A 19,740-nucleotide genomic window follows, 5' to 3' on the forward strand; every position below is an offset into this window, starting at 1 on the left:
CCCATGGCACATGTGCAAAGGTGCGCACGTGTGTAGGTGCGCAGGGGAGCATGACTCTATATATATATATATATATATATATATATATATATATATATATATATATATATATATATATATAACCGTATTTATATTGAATCGTTGATGTTAGATATTTAGAAAATAAAAGATCAAGTTCAAGCCTGGCTTGAACTTGGTTCGATCTGGCCCGAGCTGCTTAGCAAGCCGAGCCAAGCTAGCCAGTCAAGCTAGAGGACCAAGTCAAGCTGAGTTCGAGCGGTAGCCCGCTGGCCGAGTTGAGGCAAGCTGGCCAAGCTCAACTCGGTTCAGCTCGTGTACAGCTCTAATTATACATTGTCAACAATACCTCGGCCCTCATTCTGGACCAGCTGGGTCCCTGGGTTAGTGATCCAGACCATTGGGCTGTGGCCAACAAATTGGGCCATGACCCAGAAAATTTCCTCAATGGTACAATACTGGCCTTTCATGTGTGGATCCATTGTTTCTGTAGGGGGAAAATGTTCCACTGCCGATAGTGGTCTTAATTGCATTTGAACTCTTGGATAGTGATCAGTTGATCCGTATGACCATTAGGTTCAGTCCACATTCAAGGGCCACAATGCGAAAATCACACTAATTGAACAATCTGATCCATCCATATGTTAGACTTCTCTTACAACCATCTGTTTTCAAACACGTGGATGAGATGGTCAGGATCATCTTAATAGTTGTGATCCTTCAGAATCTATTTTTCCAAAAACGATCTTGACCGTATAAGCTAGTGATCAGACTGTAATAATCACCTGTTCAGTGTGGTTTCTGCATGCTAGGCATAAAATGGGCTCTGGACCTAATGGACGGTTTAGATCAATTGATTGGACTGTCCAAGTCTCCCTATAGTGCTTTGAGAACACAGAATCATGTATTTGATATTCCAAACTGTCAACTGTCAATATACCATGTAATCATGGTCAATTTCAAATTAGTTTGGACCAAAACATGAATGACCAAACATCCATTCTCACTAAAATGAGACCATCGATGAAGTGAGAATTGACTGGACCGAATTTCTGCCCTAAATCAGTTCCCATGGATTGGCTCACATCTTGAATCAGTGAATGTTAATCAAGGGTTGGTCTAACAACTTGAGCTGACTCAGTTCCAATTTGCAAGTGGCAAGAAATGAGGCAGATCCTTGGATAACAAGTAGAGCTGTACACGAGTCGAACCGAGTCGAGCTTGGCCCAGCTCCGCTCGGCTCAGCCAGCAAGCTACCCCAGCTCAAACTCGGCTCAGCTCGGTCCTCGAGCCTGACGGGGCAGCTCAGTTGAGTCAAGCAGCTAGAGCCGAGTTCGAGCCAAGCTTGAGCTCAATCTTTCGAGCTGAGTTCGAGTTTGAGCCTATGAGCTAAGTTCGAGTTTAGGTTTTAGGGTTTTTAATATATATATATATAATTTATTTAAATATATACAAAATATTTATATTAAGTGAACCCGATCCGAGTCGAATCGATTCAAACCGAGTCAAGTTCTGAGCCAAGTTGAGTCTAGTCGAGTTTGGTCTAGCTTGAACTTGGCTCGAAATTTTTTCGAGCTCAAAAAATCAGCTTGACTTTGAGCCAAGTCGAGTCGAGTGAGTTAACCGAGCTAACTCAGTTTGTGTACAGCTCTAATAACAAGGCCACCCATTTGGACGCTCATCATGAGATGGGCCATCTCCCACTAGATGATCCTAGCCATTTGATTAGTGGGTTTGAAAACAGATAGGGAAAGAAAGTTGATATTTGACAATGAACAGGACTATCTAGGGAAGATATTTTGGAACATGGACCATGTATGATGGCGTCTGCTAGATGAACTGGTTCGATTACAAGGTTAAGGTCCTGTCTGATTATTGGACCAAAATATCCATATCTTCTCATTTTTCCATATAGTTATCAGGGCGTAAATTACAGAGCCCACCTCAACATCAAAGACCCTCAAACATTATAGAAGATAATTCTCAAACCTTCTCTAAGAGTAAATGCCTCTGCTCTTGGCTTCTTCAGGAAGGACCCATTGAAGATTATTCGAGTGATGCCTTTGTCAATCCAACTCCATGTGGACCCATGAAAGTTAAAATTCCACCCACCACTAAGAGAAGGCTTCCATCTAGGCTTGGGCAAGATCTTATCAGCTCACTATCGGCGACCCAATGAAACATAGATCTGAAAAACTGGTATCACCAAGAGGCCCACTTGATAGCACTAGTATTGATTCTCTTCCCGACCTTGCGACAAGGCAACTTAAATGCTTCAAAAAATATGTTTATTTCCATCCAGATCTCCCAACAAAGGACATGGAGTGGAGGATCCACCATAAAATTCTTCCTCTAGCTTTGATCGGCTTCACCCTGAAGAGAATTAAGCAGCGATGAATCAGCAAAGAGAAGCAGCCCCAGATCTTCTCAGCTTTGACTACAAAGAATGAGGAGATGATGGAGAGTTTCATCTTCCTTTTTGCACAAAAGGCAAATGCTAGGGAGCCTGCGGTCTTGATGCCGGAGATGATCAAGGTTAAGGGCTTCATCAGCCACAACGGTCCACGAAAAAAACCAGTGGACATAATAATTCCTTTGTTAATTCCAGTCGAATTTGTGCTTTTATGGTCCCACAAAAATTTAAGTGAACCTGATGAATCATTGCATGGAATCACCTCAAGCCATCCTCAAACGTCCATTGTCCTTTACGAGTGCCTTTAAACAGTCGTGCTAAAGCTTCAGTCAGTTACCAGTAATCTCCACAAGAGCACTTCCCATCACTGAAATGATGGAATCTGTTTGAATCCCGCAAGATGATTTGTCGTGATGTGATCTTAGATATATACCGGAAAGCAGAATGACAATCCCCACAAACCCGAAGATTCTTCATTATCCGGATCGGCAATCCTGACATTCGGATGAGAACAAATGCAACTGCAAGCTTCTCGCTGTGAACACTTAGGAGCTCTTCTTTGTTCTCCACTTCAAGATCATATAATGCGAATTTTGTCTGAGGAACATAACCGGCATCCCTCATCTTCTGATTCAGGATCCGGAGCTTCGCATAGATCTCATCTGTGTCTGGATGTGATTTGTCGCCAGCCACAAAGATATGAACACCATCCTTCATGGTGACCCAACTGCACCCGGCTTCCTTCTTCACAGACACTTCCCTCATTGCTGCCCGAGCTTTCGCCACGTCCTCCCATCTCCCTCCAGAGGCATACATGTTGGAAACAAGCACGTAATTTACAGGGTTTTGAGGCTCCAATTGCAAAAGCATCTCTCCAGCTAGCTTTCCCAAATCCATTTTACCACCATTTGATCTACAACAAGCACTCAGTACTGTCCTCCAAACAAGAGCATTAGGCTTCATTGGCATTCTTCTGATGAACTCCTCTACCTTATCAAGCTCACCCGCCCTGGCAAGAAGATCCACCATACATGAATAATGCTCCATCCTAGGAATTAATCCATAAGTCTTGCTCATAGATTCAAAATACTCAAGACCTCGGTCGACCAACCCAACATGGCTACAAGCTGACAAGACCCCGACAAAAGTGACATGATCTGGCTGCAGATCCTCACACTGCATCTCTGTAAACAGCTCAAGTGCCTTCTTACCATGCCCATGTCGAGCATAGCCTGATATCATGGAGTTCCAAGAAAATTCATTTCTCACAGACATCAACCCAAAAACCCTAGAGGCATAGTCTACCCTCCCACATTTGGAGTACATGTCAACAAGTGAGCTCTCCACCACAACATCAGATTCCAAACAAGCTCTTATGCCATGAGCGTGTATTTCCATCCCACGCCCCAATGCTGCAACAGAGGCACATGCACTAAGAACTGTAGCAAAGGTGAAGTGATCCATTCTCTGTCCATTCTGCATCATTAACCAGAGAAAATCCATGGCCTTCGGCAAAAGTCCATTATGTATATACCCAGCAATCATCGTATTCCATGATACTTCATCCCTCCTCTCAGACATCTTAATAAAGAGACGCTCACAGTCATCCATCTCTCCTGTACTTGCATAGCAGGAAACAAGTGCATTCTCAACAGCATTGTCCTCTGCAAGACAGTACTTCAGAACAAGAGCATGAAGCTGCCGGGCCAACTCAAGAAACGATAGTGATGACACTGCTGCAAGAATGTTTATGAATGTTACTCTATTTGGACTCCACCCAGCCCTCATCATATCCAAGAAGATCTCTACCACCTCATAGATAGATGCCTCTGAATCAGCTAAAGCCCCAATCATAGAATTCCAAGAAATTTGATCATACTCCCGCATCGAAATGAAAACTTTCCAGCAATCAGTTATATACCCAGATTCTGCATAAAATGCAATAAGCGAATTCAAGACTGAAATGTCTGAATCAAGACCCAATTTGATCCCCTCGCAATGTACTTGTGTTCCGAGTCTGATACAGCCCAAGCTCGCACATGAACTCAATGTACTGATCAATGCAAAATTCGATGGCATCAATCCACTCCTCTGAAATCCATGAAAAGTAGCCAATGCCTCTTTGAAACGCCCGTTCTGGTCAAGACCAGCAATCATGGAGTTCCAAGAGACCAAATCTTTAACACGAATGTGATTGAAAACAGTGCAAGAATCAGCGACAGCCCCACACTTTGCATACATGTTGACCAGCCCATTTCCGATTGCGACCTTCTCATCATTCATGCCAGTTCTAATTAAAAATCCATGAACCTCCCTACCCTTTCTCTTCCCCTCTTCTGGTACTAAAAATTCGGCACAAGCACTAAGTAGAATCACATAAGAATCGCATGTCATCCCTATTAAATTTCTCGTTTCTCTGAAAATCTCAAGTGCTTCTTCCCCACATTTCTGCTTTACCAACCCCACCATCAATCCGTTTGCAGAAACTGCATTCCTCTCACTCATCTGCCCCAAAATCCCCTTGGCAATATCAAGCAATCCAAATCTCGCAAATGCACTAACCAAAGCACTACCGACATACAAATCACTCAAGAAACCGGATTTCATGACTTGTGATAGCATCTGCTCGAGAAGAAAAGAGCCAGAAACACCGGTAAAAGGACAACAAGAGTAAGTTGCAGTTATCAGACTGCCAAAAGTATACTCGTTAGGTTTTAAACCATACACCAAACCCTCCCTTTGCATTTTCAAATATAACCCAAAAGCAGAGAAAACATCTCCCTTCTGAGAGTAAACAGAAATTATCGAATTCCAACTTATCGAATTTCTAATCGACATCCCCTGAAATACTTGACGGGCAAATTCTGTGGAGCCTATGCAGCAACTGCCATACATTGATATTAGTGCATTGCATACTACAACGTCTAATGCAAACCGAGTTTTTGAAATTGCACCATGGATTTGCAAGCCAAATTTCAAGCATGTAGGGCCAGAGCCCTGGCAAGCCCGGAGCACACTACCGAATGAAAACTGCGTGGGTGAAACTCCCGCACGAAGCATCAAGCAGAAAAGATCACAAGCCTCATCTGGCAGGCCATGCTGTGCATACCCAGAAATCAAGCAAGTCCAAGAAACAGCATTTCTTTCCGACATTTCATCAAACAGCTGATGCGCGGAAAGCAAATCACCTATTTTACTATAAACATTAATGAGGGTATTCGATAAGAAGAGATTCTCAACGAATCCATTCTTGACAATTTGCAGATGGAGGCGGTCCGCATCGTTGGGGTCGCGCGAACCAACGAACCGACGGACGAGATCATCATAAGTTTTAGAAATGGAAGGAGAACAATCAGAACGATCGTTGAGGGGTTTTTGAACTGGAATTGCTGAGGGTGGTGGAGATTCGAAATGTGGGTGAGATCTTTTATAGAAATTGATTGGTTTTTCTAAGGGAATCGATTTAAAAGTGGGTGAAATATCAAAATGTGTGTGTAGATTTTCTCTGTAGAGTTGTGGGAGAGGGGGATTTTGAGGAGGAGTTGGTGGAGGAGAGGAAATGGTGCTGAAACGAAGGGTGAAATGGGAAAGTTGGAATTTAAAATCAGATGGCGCGAAAAGGCGTTTCATTAGTGTGGAAGAGGGACGTTATTTTCATCTCTTGCAAGAAGAAAACCTTGTTTTTTTGTTTTTTTTCTTGCAGTATCGTGCGGTTAGCGGATTAGTAGCAGGTATTTGGTACACGTGGCAAGTTTATACGAGATCTGAACCGATCATCAGTCGGGCAATACCTTGGATGGGCCGTTTGCCAAAATTCAGATTGATTTTACAATTCTAATCCTTGGATTTGAAGACGTTTTAAAGGGAAAGAAATGGACGGATAAGGGAAGTTTTGTTCGTTTATTTTATTTCCCCAAAAGTCCTCTGAAGAATGGTTAGGATTATCAGATTGGTGGATTTATAGGGCACATGGCCCATCGAGGTCTGATTGACAATTGAATAAAAAAGGCCCAAAACGTCCTTTTTTTTTTTTTTTGGGACGCGGATTGCCTAAAGCGTACTGAGTAAACTCTTTGGGGCCCACCGTGACGTACGTGAATTATCCACGCCGTCCATCCGTTTTTCCAGCTTATTTTAATGCATGAGCCCGGAATTGAAGCATATAGAAAGCTCAAGTGGACCACACGACATGAAACAGTGGTAATTGAATGCCTACCGTTGAAAACTTCTTGGGTCCACAGAAGTTTTGGATCAAGCTGATATTTTTGCTTTCCTATGTGACCTTACGAACAGGTTAGATGACAAATAAACATCACCGTAGTCCTTAGGAAAGTTCCAACGGTGGACGTCATTATCCCGACTGTTTCCGGAGGTGTGGTCTACTTGAGCTTTGGATATGCTTCAATTTTGGGATCATGCCCTAAAATGAGATAGAAAAACGGATAGACGGCACGGGTAATGACACATACATCAAGGTGGGCCCCACAGATTTTTACACAGTACGCAATCCACGTCCTTTTTTCCCGGAAATTCTGTCGGTAAGAGGTCTGTTAATTTCACACGTGTGGGGAAGCTCTGCCATCCACATTTAGCACACGTGCTAATATTGAACTAGTCCCATCTGCTTGAAAACGATGCTTAAATCTTCAACCCTAGAATTGAGGCCGTATCACTGGTGGGCCATAATGTAGAAGGTGGTTAAAACATTTTTTTTTCCTGAACAAGCATTTGTTTTTGCATGATTTGGCCATGTTTGGAAACCATGCGTTGTAAGGATTCATCACTATCTCTTGCAATCCAAACAGTAAAAACCAGTGATTTTGTAGAAAAAAGTAATTATAATTTTTCTGTCAACAAATGCTCTCGACCAATGCTTAGAATGGATTGCTCATTATTTCTTGCAAGGCAATCAGTGGAGACCAATGATTTCACGGAATAAGTAATTATGATATTGAAGATTTTTCATCATTTCTTAGATCCAAACAATGAATAACAATGATTTATTTTCATGAAGATTTCTCTTATGAAACAAATTGGGCTTGAACAAACTCAGGTGGAAATTCCTTTTGCAAAATTAGAACGGGGCATGGGACCACTCGTTCAGACCCAACTTGACCCGAACCGAGTGGGTTAGCCCATCCAAAATCATATATATATATGTGTGTGTGTGTGAAAGAGATACGAGATGCCGTGTAGCTGATGGAGAGACTGCAATTCTGGCAGGTGCACCTAGGTTTTGAGTTGTGATTCAGCCCATGGACACCCGCTACACCTGACCCAACTCGGTGCTGACTTGACCCAACACTATGACTGGGCCAGACTCAGTCCGGATTAGTCCAGGCCAGACCCGGATTCGGATCGGATCAGGCATGCTGAACTCAATACCAAGTTGGGTCAAATTTGGATCAGGTCTATTTCAAAAGCGGATCGAGTGAGGTCAACCAAGGTCAACCCTAACTTGGTCCGACTCGACTCGATGCCCAGCTCTGTGCAAAATCAACCAAATGAGTATCTCTTTCCATTCATTTTTTGAAGAATTTACTATGAACGTTGGGGATGCAGTTAATGATGATTATGTCTTGATAAGCTTGGATGTCGTGGTTTATGATCTAATCAGTAGGATAATTGAGTTGCTGCTTAGATGGAAGAGAAGCTGCAACAGTACAGCCAATTCTTCCCACCTACAGCCGCTTCTTTCCTGCCAACATATCACCTACAGCATATCCGATCCATGCAAAGGTGAGACATACTATGATGATCACTCGGTAAAAAAAATCAGGCTAATCTGCTTAATGGGTGCGCCACAGAGTAAAAAATCCATGGACAGCCGATGGAATGACTGAGTGTCCGGGTGCGGCCCACCCAATATAAGTGGAGCTGCCTGATTTACATGCCAGGTGATCATCATGGCCTGCAGGCACACATTTTTCCCGAGGCAGATATTTCACACATCTGATAAATTGCAGGAATTAGAAAAGGCTGCATCCATAGCATAGCTGCATCTGATTTCAGATCTCAACTGGCAGAAGAATTTCCAAAAAAAAAAAAACCACGAAATAAGGCCTAGAGAACTCTTTTCTCTCCAGTATAATACACAGAAAAATGATTTTGTGATTTTTGAAAATTCTACTATCAGAGATACCAAAATGGCCACAAGCCAAACACAAAATTACAATTTGAAAAGATTTGTGAACTGTCCATTTTGAGAAAGCAAACTATGCTGTGGCCTTACCTGATACAATAGTTGAGTGGTGCAGTGGATGAGTCGTCCTATTTTGAAAATGGTGGCGCCCCACATCATGATGACAGCCGTGGATAAGGATGGGAAGTGGCACACTCCAGCGGGCCGTGCAACGATGTGATCGGAAGAAATTCAAGGTGTCCCACAAATTATGGGAAGAAGCTTTTATTTGCATCCAAGTGCCACATTACATAAAAGTCACTAAGTTCCAATGTGTTAGTATAGGATGTTCTGATGGGAAGTTTTCAAGTCAGAACTATGCCATTTACAATGTGCATTAGATGTCCACTGATCAGCCAGTTAGGATCAATCTATGGAAGAGAGTAATGACCAAAACTGTGATTTACAAGGCTGTGATCAGATGCAAAATTGAATTCAACTGGAAAAAATTCAGTTCTGTGAAGAGCAAATTACCGAATTGTATCGAAGTGTTTTCTAGTATTTGCAATGTAGTTCTCAAATTGCAGTTGCATGCCTTTCATGTCCAACTTGAAAGTAATGCATTGCAGCTCAGGCCTAACAGTTTAACACGTTCCTCATTACTGAACTAAATTATTGCAATTTGATTCAATAATGCATCCAAACACATCTGAAATAAAACTGAATTGCAGATTTAAAATTCTACCAAGATTTAATAATTAAAAAAAAATCGGCAAAGAAGAGTTTGAAAGACGTCTTGATGAAAGGCGGCATGCAAAAATTATCCAAGTTCAACAGGAGAGTCCACCAAATTGATGGCTGTATCACAGTGGTAGATTTGAGAGAGAACTTTGCCAAATTGATGGCAATATCACAGCCGTAGATTTGATTCTCATCAGGTCCACTACGTAAGAGACTAGTTTTAATAGGAACAAAAATTTTCAAGAACAAGATAAAGCGAATGAAAGAAAAGCAAAGTAACATCCAGCTAAAGCATCTGACCAGTGTTTAAAATAGCGAATAGCGTGTAGCATAGCGTTCACTCCTCTAAAGCGTGAGGCTTAAGCTACATAGTTTAATATAAGCTACACATTACTTTTAGATTTTTAGTTAAGATTTTGTTTACTTGTGCCAAATATCATGAAATTTCATGATATTTGTGCACCAAATTAATTTATTTAATAATGAAATTTAATGGCATTTGGTGCGACCATGTTCAATATAAAATAATGGAAAAACTATGCCAAGATTTATAAAGATAATGAAAGAGTAACCTAACTGATTTAATATGTATTTTACTAAAATCATTGAAAAGATTAATTAATTTTTATTAAAAAATGAAAAAATGTAACAAATCGTTGAAAACATTAATTAATTTTAATGTTTTAGTAAAAAATAACTTACAGTGTAAGCTATGTAGTGTGTATCATAGGCTGTGAAGCGTGTAATGCATGCAAAATTAGCATGTAGCATATGCTACACATGACTTAAGCTGTTTTCATGAGCTACCTAGCATTAAGACTAAGCGACCCTACATAGCATAAGCTACATGCTACATAGAAAAGCCAATTAAAACACTTCATCCAATGTTTGAAATGGAAAAGAAGGAATTTTCGCATTCTTACAGTTCAACGAACAGGGAAGATACAGTATTCAATGATCAAAGATTTAGCAGAAGATACAGTAAATAGCTCAAAGAAACATTGACATTTGAATTCTTTGACAATTACATTAAAAAACAGATGGCGACGATGGAGAGTGAATCAATCCAGGTCTGCAATTCCAAAATTGGAGAGAAGGATCTTTAACTGTTCGACAAAATCTGAACCTGTGGCATACTCCGTTAGCAGCCCGACAGCGAAACCAAACATTGCCCATCTGCACACCAACAACACACATCCAGAAACACGCATCTCTGCCTAAATCCACCGCAAAACAAGCTAACATATTGACAATTAACTCGAATAGCACGTTCAAGAACCCCCCACAACATAATATAAGGACTCGTCTTATTGAGTCATTGCAAACCCAAAATAATAAAGGAAAAATAAAAGAATAAATTCTCAAAAATTCCATGTTAATTGCAGTTGTAGAGTCCTCAATGACCTGTGAAAAAGAAAAGGATAGCATAAAACAAAAGCCACACTAGTCACCATTTGGATGTGATGCAAGCCCACTTCAAATTAATCGATAATGCACTCAGCGAATGGTCTGTGGGTGGCAACGATCCACGCTTAGAGATTAATTCGCTTGCCATTGAAGCTATCAAAAACCTAATCTAAGCCTATTTCTAATTAATAGCTAACAAATAAATCCGACATGGAAACTCTTGTAACCCAAGGAGTCTTCACACATGGAGCCCATTCGAAGCATGGCAGGGATATGTGGAGCCCACTAGAAGCTGGCCAATCTGGACATATTGGTGCTGGTATTGATCAAATCTTTGGGATGGCGTTGTGATGTCCTGGAGTGGAATTGGATTCACACCCGAATCAATGGGGCATTTGAAACGCTAATTGGCAGGGAGGAGCAAGTTGCCACCTGATTTGTAGGAAGAAAGAGGGGAGATCCAAGTACCAATTTCATAGGTGTGAAAGTAGGCAGACGGCCTATTCTATAGGAGAGGAATTGGAACTAGTTTTAAGGGTAAAAAAAAGGGTGAGTGAACACCAATATTGTGGGTTGTGTGGGCCCACTTGCGGTTGATAGGTCGGGCCTCCAGCAGCTGTGTACGTGAGGCCCACGTGCATGTGGCTCACATCAATAATGTTATGATAGACCGAACACCTGAGAATGCACTGCTTTGATTTGGGGCCTCCGGGACCTGCGGCTGATGGTGCACTTGATCCATCAGGATCGTAGATAATGATTTGTTCACATTCCCGTGTAAATCCGGGCTTTGAGGGACCATAATTGCAGGCCATGTGATGATCAAGGGTGAATAAATTTTTGGCTTTGATGTGCCCTGCATCAAACACCCCAGGTTGAAAAAAAACTCCCTGAGTTTAACTCCAAGAAGTCTCACAACAAAGAATGCTTCATGACAAACATCATGGTGGACAGCTGCAATGCATTGGATTTTTGTTGCATGGCTTGACCCTCCATGATGATCACCAATTCTTCACTCGCGCATGGTCATGGATGGAACACAACAATCATAGGAGATCTTGTTGGCACAACCTCATTGTACCACTTGAAACAAATGGAATCATAGAAATGCGAGCAGTTCATAAAGAACACGGGTACATCAACATTGGTGGTCTCATGATCAGTGTCATTGATGGTCACACAATTTCTTCTGGTTTTTCATCTTTTTTAAAGGAGCCTTTATCCATATCCAAACCTTCAGCTTGATAACATCTTTGTGAACAAGAACATGTTTGAAAGCTTCATGGTATTCAAAGATGGTAGGAAAAAAAAAAACAATTCACCATCTTCTAAGCCCAATAGATTATGTGTATATATAGAGCTAGGTAACTTGCTTTCCGAGCATAGCTTAAAAATCCTTGTTGGAATTTAAAGAAATTAATCAATCCTTGCTTATAATCCAAATACAATAATAACTAATAGTAACCAGTGTTCGAAATATCGGTATCGTGTTACGTATTGCACCCTTGGGATACAGATATGTATCGGTTATTGCATGGGATATATCGGTTGTATCACGTAATGTATTGCTGTTGTTGGAAACATGGGGAAACATTGGAAATTGTGGAATTTTTCAATGAAATTTCAGTGATTGTTAAAAAAGACATCAATACACACTTACAAATCAAAACATTACAAAAAAACAAGTGCGCATAATAGGTTTTCTTTGTATGGGGTCCTAATCTATGCGCTATCTAACTAAATTGATACAAGTATATTCAAAGTTTACTCATATAATTTATAAATGTAAGAAGACGTGTGGAAACATAAGCAATACATTCAAAAGCAAAAGAAGAATCACTAGATAAGGTTACATACATGTTTGATTTTATGTTTGGACATAAAGATTGCAACCGATTTGCGAGAAATTGGAATTTTTTTTATTTTTTTCAATTTTCCACAACTCGGTCATTTTCCTCCAAATCTTGAAATTGAAGCTCCTAATCCATGATTTTTCATGCAAAACATGAAAAATCATTGATTTGTAACAATTTCACACTGATTTAACATAATTTATAGAAAAAAAAAATGACTGGAAATATAAAATGCTCACCGAATCAAACATGTGGGATATATCCCACTACTTCTGTGTTTCGTATCACACAGGTGAGATACAAGATATATCATGGGATATATCGGCCAATATCGTCGATATTTAAAACACTAATAGTAATTACTAATTACTAGCATCTATGGCCCATTGACGGGACCTATCTTCCGCGTGGCTTATCTTCTGCGCAATCACAACTTTTGGTTGTCCCTTTGAGAACCGAGATCACGGTCCTCCAGGATCAAAGATGATGATCTCTACACAATTACAAGAAAATCTGGGCCATTAAGCCTCTTCATCTTGGGCCATTCGGTGATCAAGGTTTTAGAAGATTTTAGGGGCCCATGCGGGCTGCATCAAGTTGTCTCTTAACAAATGATCACTATTTAACCATTGAGATCTTACAAACCCAAAAACCCATCTGATCACCAATTAATTTTTGGATTTTTACGAAACAACCCATTTGATCGCCAATTAACTGTTGAATTCTTAAGAACCTTAAAAACAATCTGATTACCTCTTCTTTTATTTTGTTTGAAAAATGATAATTTATTAGAAGCCAAAAAGGCAAGAACAATAGAAAAAGCAGAACAAAAAAAAAAAAGAAAAAAAAAAAGAAGCAAAAGTACAAAAAACCTAAAGCCTCCCAGCACCCAGGGGAGCAAGGGTCTGCTCCCCGATCAACGAGAAGACCTTCCTAAAAATGGAAGTAGAGGAAGTTGATGCAGGACATTAACCACTTGCTCTATAAGCTTGAACTAATAGAGCATGGCGAATCAATCCCTTTATCTCGTAGCCCAGGCCCCACATCTCATTGGTTAGGACCTCGGCCGAACCCCCCTCTTGGGCCACACATCACATGGGTACTGCCTCACGTGAGCCACCAGCCTCACACGGGTGGGGCCCGCCTCACATGGACCGCCCACCCCGAGTGTGCCCCTACATCTCACAGGCCACCCCACTCGAGCCTGGTGTGAAAATGCATTTGCATTAATCACTCCCGGTGAGGAGTCTCGAACACGAGACCTCGCGCTCTGATACCACTTTGATGCAGGACAATTAACCACTTGCTCTAAAAGCTCGAACAAATAAAGCATGGAGAATCAATCCCTTTATCTCGTAGCCCATGCCCCATATCCCATGGGTTAGGACCTCGGCCGAACTCCCCTCATGCGCCCCATGTCACATGGGTACCGCCTCACACGGGTGGGGCCCGCCTCACGCGGGGCCGCCCACCTCGAGTGTGGCCCTGCATTCCACAGGCCACCCCACTCGAGCCCGATGTGAAAATGCCCCTGCATTATAAGTGCTACTGTTGTGGAAGCATTTGTTGTTTCTTTCCAACTAGATTGCCCACAACACCCTTTTTTGCAAATTGTTGGTAGTGAGGATTCTGTTTCTTCCTGTGAGCCATGCAAAGGCAGTGGCCTTAAGCGGGGCTCCAACATGCCAAACAAGGATAGTATTAGAACACTCCCCATCGGAGACAAGTCCCGCCATAACCACGAGAAATGATTGGATAGAGAACCCTCCCAATTTACCAATCCACCAGATTAATCTATTGCCCTTGGCCGAGTTTAGAGAAATGCCTTCCAAAAGGGCAAAAAGCCTCACCGGCTCCTCGATTTCGATATCCAAGTGGTCGCGCTGACAAGGGGGAGACCAGACCCCACCGCCTTGAGCCGAGAAGCATCTAGCCACTAAAATGTCTTGGGTCATGAAGAACCTTGCAATGCGGTAAAGGCAGAAAGGAGAGAAGAGTCCCTTACCCAAATATTGTCCCAAAACTGAGTCCTTTCGCCATTACTGGCCAAAAAAAATAAAAATCCAACCTCAGAGAAGACTTTCCTTGCTGTGCTAGCAATTGCTTTCCAATAGAGAGAGGCTCTATAGAGAGGAATTTTTTATCCACCCTCCGGAGCTAGAGAGCACATACTTGCCTGCAATAACCGATCTCACATGCTCCCCTCCTTAACCCTGAACCTCCACAACCATTTACCCAAGAGGGCATTGTTAACATCTTCAAGTCTCTTAATTCCCTCCCCACCCTCCTTGAGGGGTTTACAAACCTCTTCCCAGTTTAAAAGGTGGAATTTCCATTTCCGAGCATCGTCTTGCTAAAGAAAGTCCCTTCACAGTTTGTCAATTTTAAGGATAACCAATTTAGGATAGGAAGAGGGACATATAGTAATGGGGAAGGTTCGAGGGAGTCAATTTAATAATTGTAAGTCTGCCACCCACGAGAGAAGCTTGGCTTTTCATGGTGACAACTTCCTCTCCCACCTTTCAATGATCACATCCCAAAGATGCTCAGGAGGCTTGCCTATACAAAGGGGAAGCCCCAAGTAGGTGGAAGGGAAGGATCCAATCCGACAGCCAAAAACCTTGGCTAAGGACTCAATTTCCCCATCCTCTATATGAATACCTAGGATTTTACTTTTTGAGAGACTAACCTTAAGACCCGACACTACCTCAAAGCATCTGATAATTTTACGCAGATTGTCCACACTGGATTGAGCGATGTCACTAAAGATCAGGGTGTGATTGGTGAATTGGAGATGTGAGATAGGATTAACGAAATTAGTGACCCTAAAACTTTGGAACAGATTAGCTGATTGCCCTTTGTTGAGCATCCTGCTTAGGGCTTCAAACACCACCAAAAAGAGGAGGAGGAGGGGGTGATGTAGGGACATGTGATGACCTAATCCTAGATGCATGTATAATCAGGTTAGAGAATGTTCAAATAAATACACAAATCAACTAACCGTTTCCGATCAAAGGGATTAGGTAAATTTCAACACAAAGATGAGGTCATTCTGTCTGGATCATGCCCCTTCGCATAAAATCGCTTAAACAATAAGAAGGGAGGACCTAGGGATATGAGGATACCCCAGATCTAGCATAAGTCAGTTCACGGTCAAGTTTGAATCTGATTCTACTGACTAACCATCCCTTTTTTTCATTCAAACTAGAAAGGGAGTATCCAGAGAAGAACAAAATGGGTGAAGAATAAACGGTTCGAGATAAAGAAATTATAAGTCATTTTGTCGTCAAAAGAAAAGGAGGATGATTCTTACCTTTTCCTGCACCTTGAAGATTTAGAAAGAAGGAAACCTGAAATCGGGGCGGAATCCTCAACACCCAAGGGCCAATCCTGAAACCCTAATATTTTGAATAAAGAGAAAGAAAAATACGAATTTCTATTCATTCAATAATAATGAAAATAGGGTTCTCACAACGTATATATAAACTATGGAAAAAGTAAAAGTGCACCAAGCCCCTGAAAACAAGAAAAATAACAAAAAAAGATGAAAAATTAAAGAAAGTGCAATAAAGCCCTTAAAACAAGAAAAAAGAACAAAAACGTCTAAAACTAAAACACCCGTGTGGTAGGGTGTGAAATCCGATCCATGGATCTATGGTCAGGGTGCGGTCACGCTGCTCTTGCAATCGTAGCACGTCAGAAAATGGGTCCGATGGACCCAACATCCATCCACATCAACTCCTCCACTGTGGTACTCTATCGACGACGCCTCCTCCTCCGGTATACTCTAAAGGGTGCACCACTGATGTCCGCATCAAGGGATCACCTTGATGAAGGCCCCTTGAAGCTTTGAAGAAAAGAAAAGAAAAGAAAAATCGATAGGAGAATTGTTGATGAGGATAGAGAAATGGAAAGAGGAGAAATAAGATTGAATCTAGAACCTTCATTTTAACCTCGAACCCCAACCTACTCAACAAGTAGTCTACAAACCCCCAATTGACATGTTCAAAGGCCTTTTCAAGGTCCAACTTACAAACGATCCCCTTTCTACTCTCCTTGTGACACAAATCGACGCATTCATGCGCAATGAGTGCATTGTCAATGATTTGCCTATAAAAAAATGAAAGCACTTTGAGAAAGGGAGGTTACCTTAGCCAGGACAGGCTTGATTCTATGGGCTAAACTTTTACCTATATCCTATAGGGACTATTGATTAGACTAATGAAGCGAAAGTCTTTTAGGCAGGAGGCGCCCTGTTTCTTAGAAATTAGGGTAATGAATGAATTCCCCATTTCACGGGACAACTGACCCGATTTGAGAAACACAAAGGTAAAACTTAGGAGATCGACTTTGAGAATGCCCTAAAAAACCTAGAAGAAGGCCATTGGAAAGCCATTGAGGCTCGAGACTTTGTCTCTCCCGAGAGCCGAAACAGCTTCAAATACCTCTTTCTCCAAGACCGGGGCCTCAAGAGCGTCAACCTCCAAGGTGGAGATGTTGTCAAAAGCCAAGTTGTCTAAAGACGGCCGAATCCACTCTTCCTTGGACAGAAGCCCAATGTAGAAGTTGACAATAGTTGAGTTGATCTGGTCTTTGTCGACAATACACCGACATCGACTGCTAGAGAAGAGATTCGGTTACACCAGCCACGAGTGCTTGCGATCCCATGGAAGAACTTCATGTACCTATCCCCTCTTTGAGCCACAATGCCCTAGAATGATGACACCACTTAATTTCATCCTCTTTCAATCGCTAACTGTAAGAAGAGCACAAATCCCTCCTTTTTGTGAGCTTGACTTCAGGCAGAGATCCATTTTCTTCCTTATGGTCAAGATCTTGGGTAGCCTTGAGGATACTGTCCAATTTGCTAGCCCACTACTTATACACTTCTTTGCTCCAAGCTTTCAATTTCAAGGCTTTGAGCTATTCGAATAACTGGAAACCCGCAAAGCCCTAAACCTGAAAGGATTTCCACAAATTCACCACCAAGTTAGCAAAACCTTCCATCTCAAGCCAAGCTAGCTCAAAACAAAAGGGTTTAGGGCCCCTATTACTCTCATCCGCTTCAAGAAGAACGGGACGATGGTCAGAGGTGGGCTTTGGAAGACCCCTATGGACCACCGGGGAAATTTCTCCACCTAAGAGGATGAAACGAGAAACCTATCGAGCTAACATGGCTAAATTTTATTGGCTATTAGACCAGGTGAACTTCACACCTCCAATTTGATTACCATTGCTTCGGTGAATGAATGAGAACCCAAAAACCCATATGATCACAATTGATATGTTCAATGAATAAGAACCCAAAAGTCCATACGATAACCAATTATCAATTGAATGAATAAGAATCCAAAAACCCATATGATCACCATTGATTTGTTGAATGAATAAGAATCCAAAAACCCAAATGCCCACCACTGATTTGTTGAATGAATGAGAAGCCCATCCCACCACCACTAATTTTTCGAATGCTTAAGAACACAAAAGTCCATTTGATCACCACTGAAAGTAAATAACTCCAATAGCCCATACGAGTATCTCCACCCTCTCTCCCCCTCACACGCACATTCAAGAATCGGAAAACCCATTTGATTACCATGGAATTGTCAATTCTGGGGACTACATAAAGCAACATGGATTACAATTGAATTATCAGATCCTCATGAACAAAAAAAGACATTATCAGATCCTCATGAACAAAAAAAGACATTGTATCTCTATCGAATGGTTCAATGCTTAAAAGGCTGAAAAGAAAAACAATCTAATCACCATAATTGTTGAGTTCTTGAGAACCAGAAAAGAAAAGAAAAGAAAAGAAATCATTAAATTACATTAAATTGTTGAACTCTAAGAACCCAAAATTTCCATCTGTCAACAACTGAATTATCAAAATTGCGAGAACCCAAAAACCCATCTGATGGCTGTTGACTTATCAAATTCTTAAGAACCCAAAGACCCATCCTATTTTCATTAAATATACAAAAATCCTGGAATACCCAAGAACCAAAAGAACCAAAGAAGAGAATTCAGCACAAAAAAAGGCAAAAGGAAAACAACAAACGACCATCTAATTTCGATTGAATTGCATAACAGAAAAATAAAGGAGAATAAATGAATTAATCCCAGTTCATTACCTGCCATTAGAAATCTCATTCTTCCCGATGAATCCAAAGAAGGGTCCCTGGTCGGCTTCTTCAAGCTTCTTCTGCTTGAAATAGTCCTGCAGCTCTTTCGCCATCTTCCTCTGGAACTCCATAGTAACAACAGCCGGGCTAGAAACCTCCGAGATGGCAGCTGGCTTCGGAGGAGGAGTCATCGAAGGCGGAGATGGAGATGGAGAAGGAGAAAGAGGGATGGGCTTGAGAGGAGGAGATGGTTCTCTAAGAGGAGGAGCTACAGGTCTTCGGAGAGGCCCTTCTGCCTTGGAACTCCTGATAATTAAAGTTTTGGCGCGAAATTTGAATGAAGAAGAGGAAGAAGACGGAGAAGAAGAAGAAGAAGAAGAAGAGATTTTGATAGAAGGAATTGAATATGCTACAGACATTTTCTCTCTTTTTCTCTCTCCTCTTCTCTGTTTTTTAGACTCTCTCTGTCTGTGTTTTTTGGGTAATGTGTTGGTTGGAGAGAATTTTGGAGAGAAATGAAAACATAAGCAAGATGTGGATAAGCTGCAGCCAAGCTTTTTTTGCAATGAGAGAAATCCAAACATTAGACAGACTCTGGAGGTTTGGGTAGACTTTCGGTGATAGTTAACCACCGTTTTTGAGTCTGGATGTCGCATGGACCCAATCTAGAGAAGTGTCCCACTTGAGTTGGGACCCGAAGCCGATTAACCCAAACCGAGTTTGGATCGGTTTGGGTCACGTTGTCAAGGTCTGGGGGTTGGGTTCGGGTTGGAAAAAGCCAGCCAGATTTGAATTTGGGATGGGTTCGTGTTGAGCCAATTCGAGTTGGGTTAGAAATAATCACATGTATTTAAGTAGAGTTGGGTCAGTTCATGCATAAATTAGTTGGGTTGAGTTCGGGTTGCATCTCAAATGGACCCAACCCACCCAAGTTGCACCCGACCTAGTTTAGTCAGAATTCCACTGGATTATTACATAGATTATTACCAAGGTTTAAAGTTGTAGACACTGCTCCCCGTGGTGGTGGGCTTGTGGGTCCGAAAATCGAAAATGTACCTTGTG

The 19,740-nt window shown here is 41.6% G+C and overlaps 2 protein-coding genes across 3 annotated transcripts; both read right to left on the bottom strand.

The window, feature by feature from the left end:
• Positions 1 to 1,767: 1,767 nt before the first annotated feature.
• Positions 1,768 to 7,527, bottom strand: LOC131223424 (putative pentatricopeptide repeat-containing protein At5g09950). The gene has a single exon (XM_058218838.1). It carries the CDS (start codon positions 6,059 to 6,061, stop codon positions 2,765 to 2,767), a length of 3,297 nt encoding a protein of 1,098 aa, XP_058074821.1. The 5' UTR covers positions 6,062 to 7,527; the 3' UTR covers positions 1,768 to 2,764.
• Positions 7,528 to 10,160: 2,633 nt separating this feature from the next.
• Positions 10,161 to 19,240, bottom strand: LOC131223426 (light-harvesting complex-like protein OHP2, chloroplastic). 2 transcript variants are annotated; one of them, XM_058218839.1, is made up of 2 exons: positions 18,688 to 19,234; positions 10,161 to 10,469 (listed from the first exon to the last, which is right to left on the bottom strand). In XM_058218839.1, exons 1-2 carry the CDS (start codon positions 19,095 to 19,097, stop codon positions 10,355 to 10,357), a joined length of 525 nt encoding a protein of 174 aa, XP_058074822.1. In that variant the 5' UTR covers positions 19,098 to 19,234; the 3' UTR covers positions 10,161 to 10,354. The 2 variants fall into 2 exon arrangements, with proteins under 2 accessions (XP_058074822.1, XP_058074823.1); XM_058218840.1 differs by having other exon boundaries at positions 10,394 to 10,531; positions 18,688 to 19,240.
• Between the last annotated feature and the right edge of the window lie 500 nt (positions 19,241 to 19,740).

This window comes from Magnolia sinica, chromosome 13, assembly GCF_029962835.1.
Source record: "Magnolia sinica isolate HGM2019 chromosome 13, MsV1, whole genome shotgun sequence".
Taxonomy (NCBI): domain Eukaryota; kingdom Viridiplantae; phylum Streptophyta; class Magnoliopsida; order Magnoliales; family Magnoliaceae; genus Magnolia; species Magnolia sinica.

Coding starts and splice junctions, on each gene's coding strand:
- LOC131223424 (XM_058218838.1), bottom strand. CDS start 6,061: ATGAAACGCCTTTTCGCGCCATCTGATTTTAAATTCCAACTTTCCCAT.
- LOC131223426 (XM_058218839.1), bottom strand. CDS start 19,097: ATGTCTGTAGCATATTCAATTCCTTCTATCAAAATCTCTTCTTCTTCT. Junction 10,470..18,687: donor AATGAGATTTCTAATGGCAG/GTAATGAACTGG, acceptor GTTGGTGTGCAG/ATGGGCAATGTTTGGTTTCG.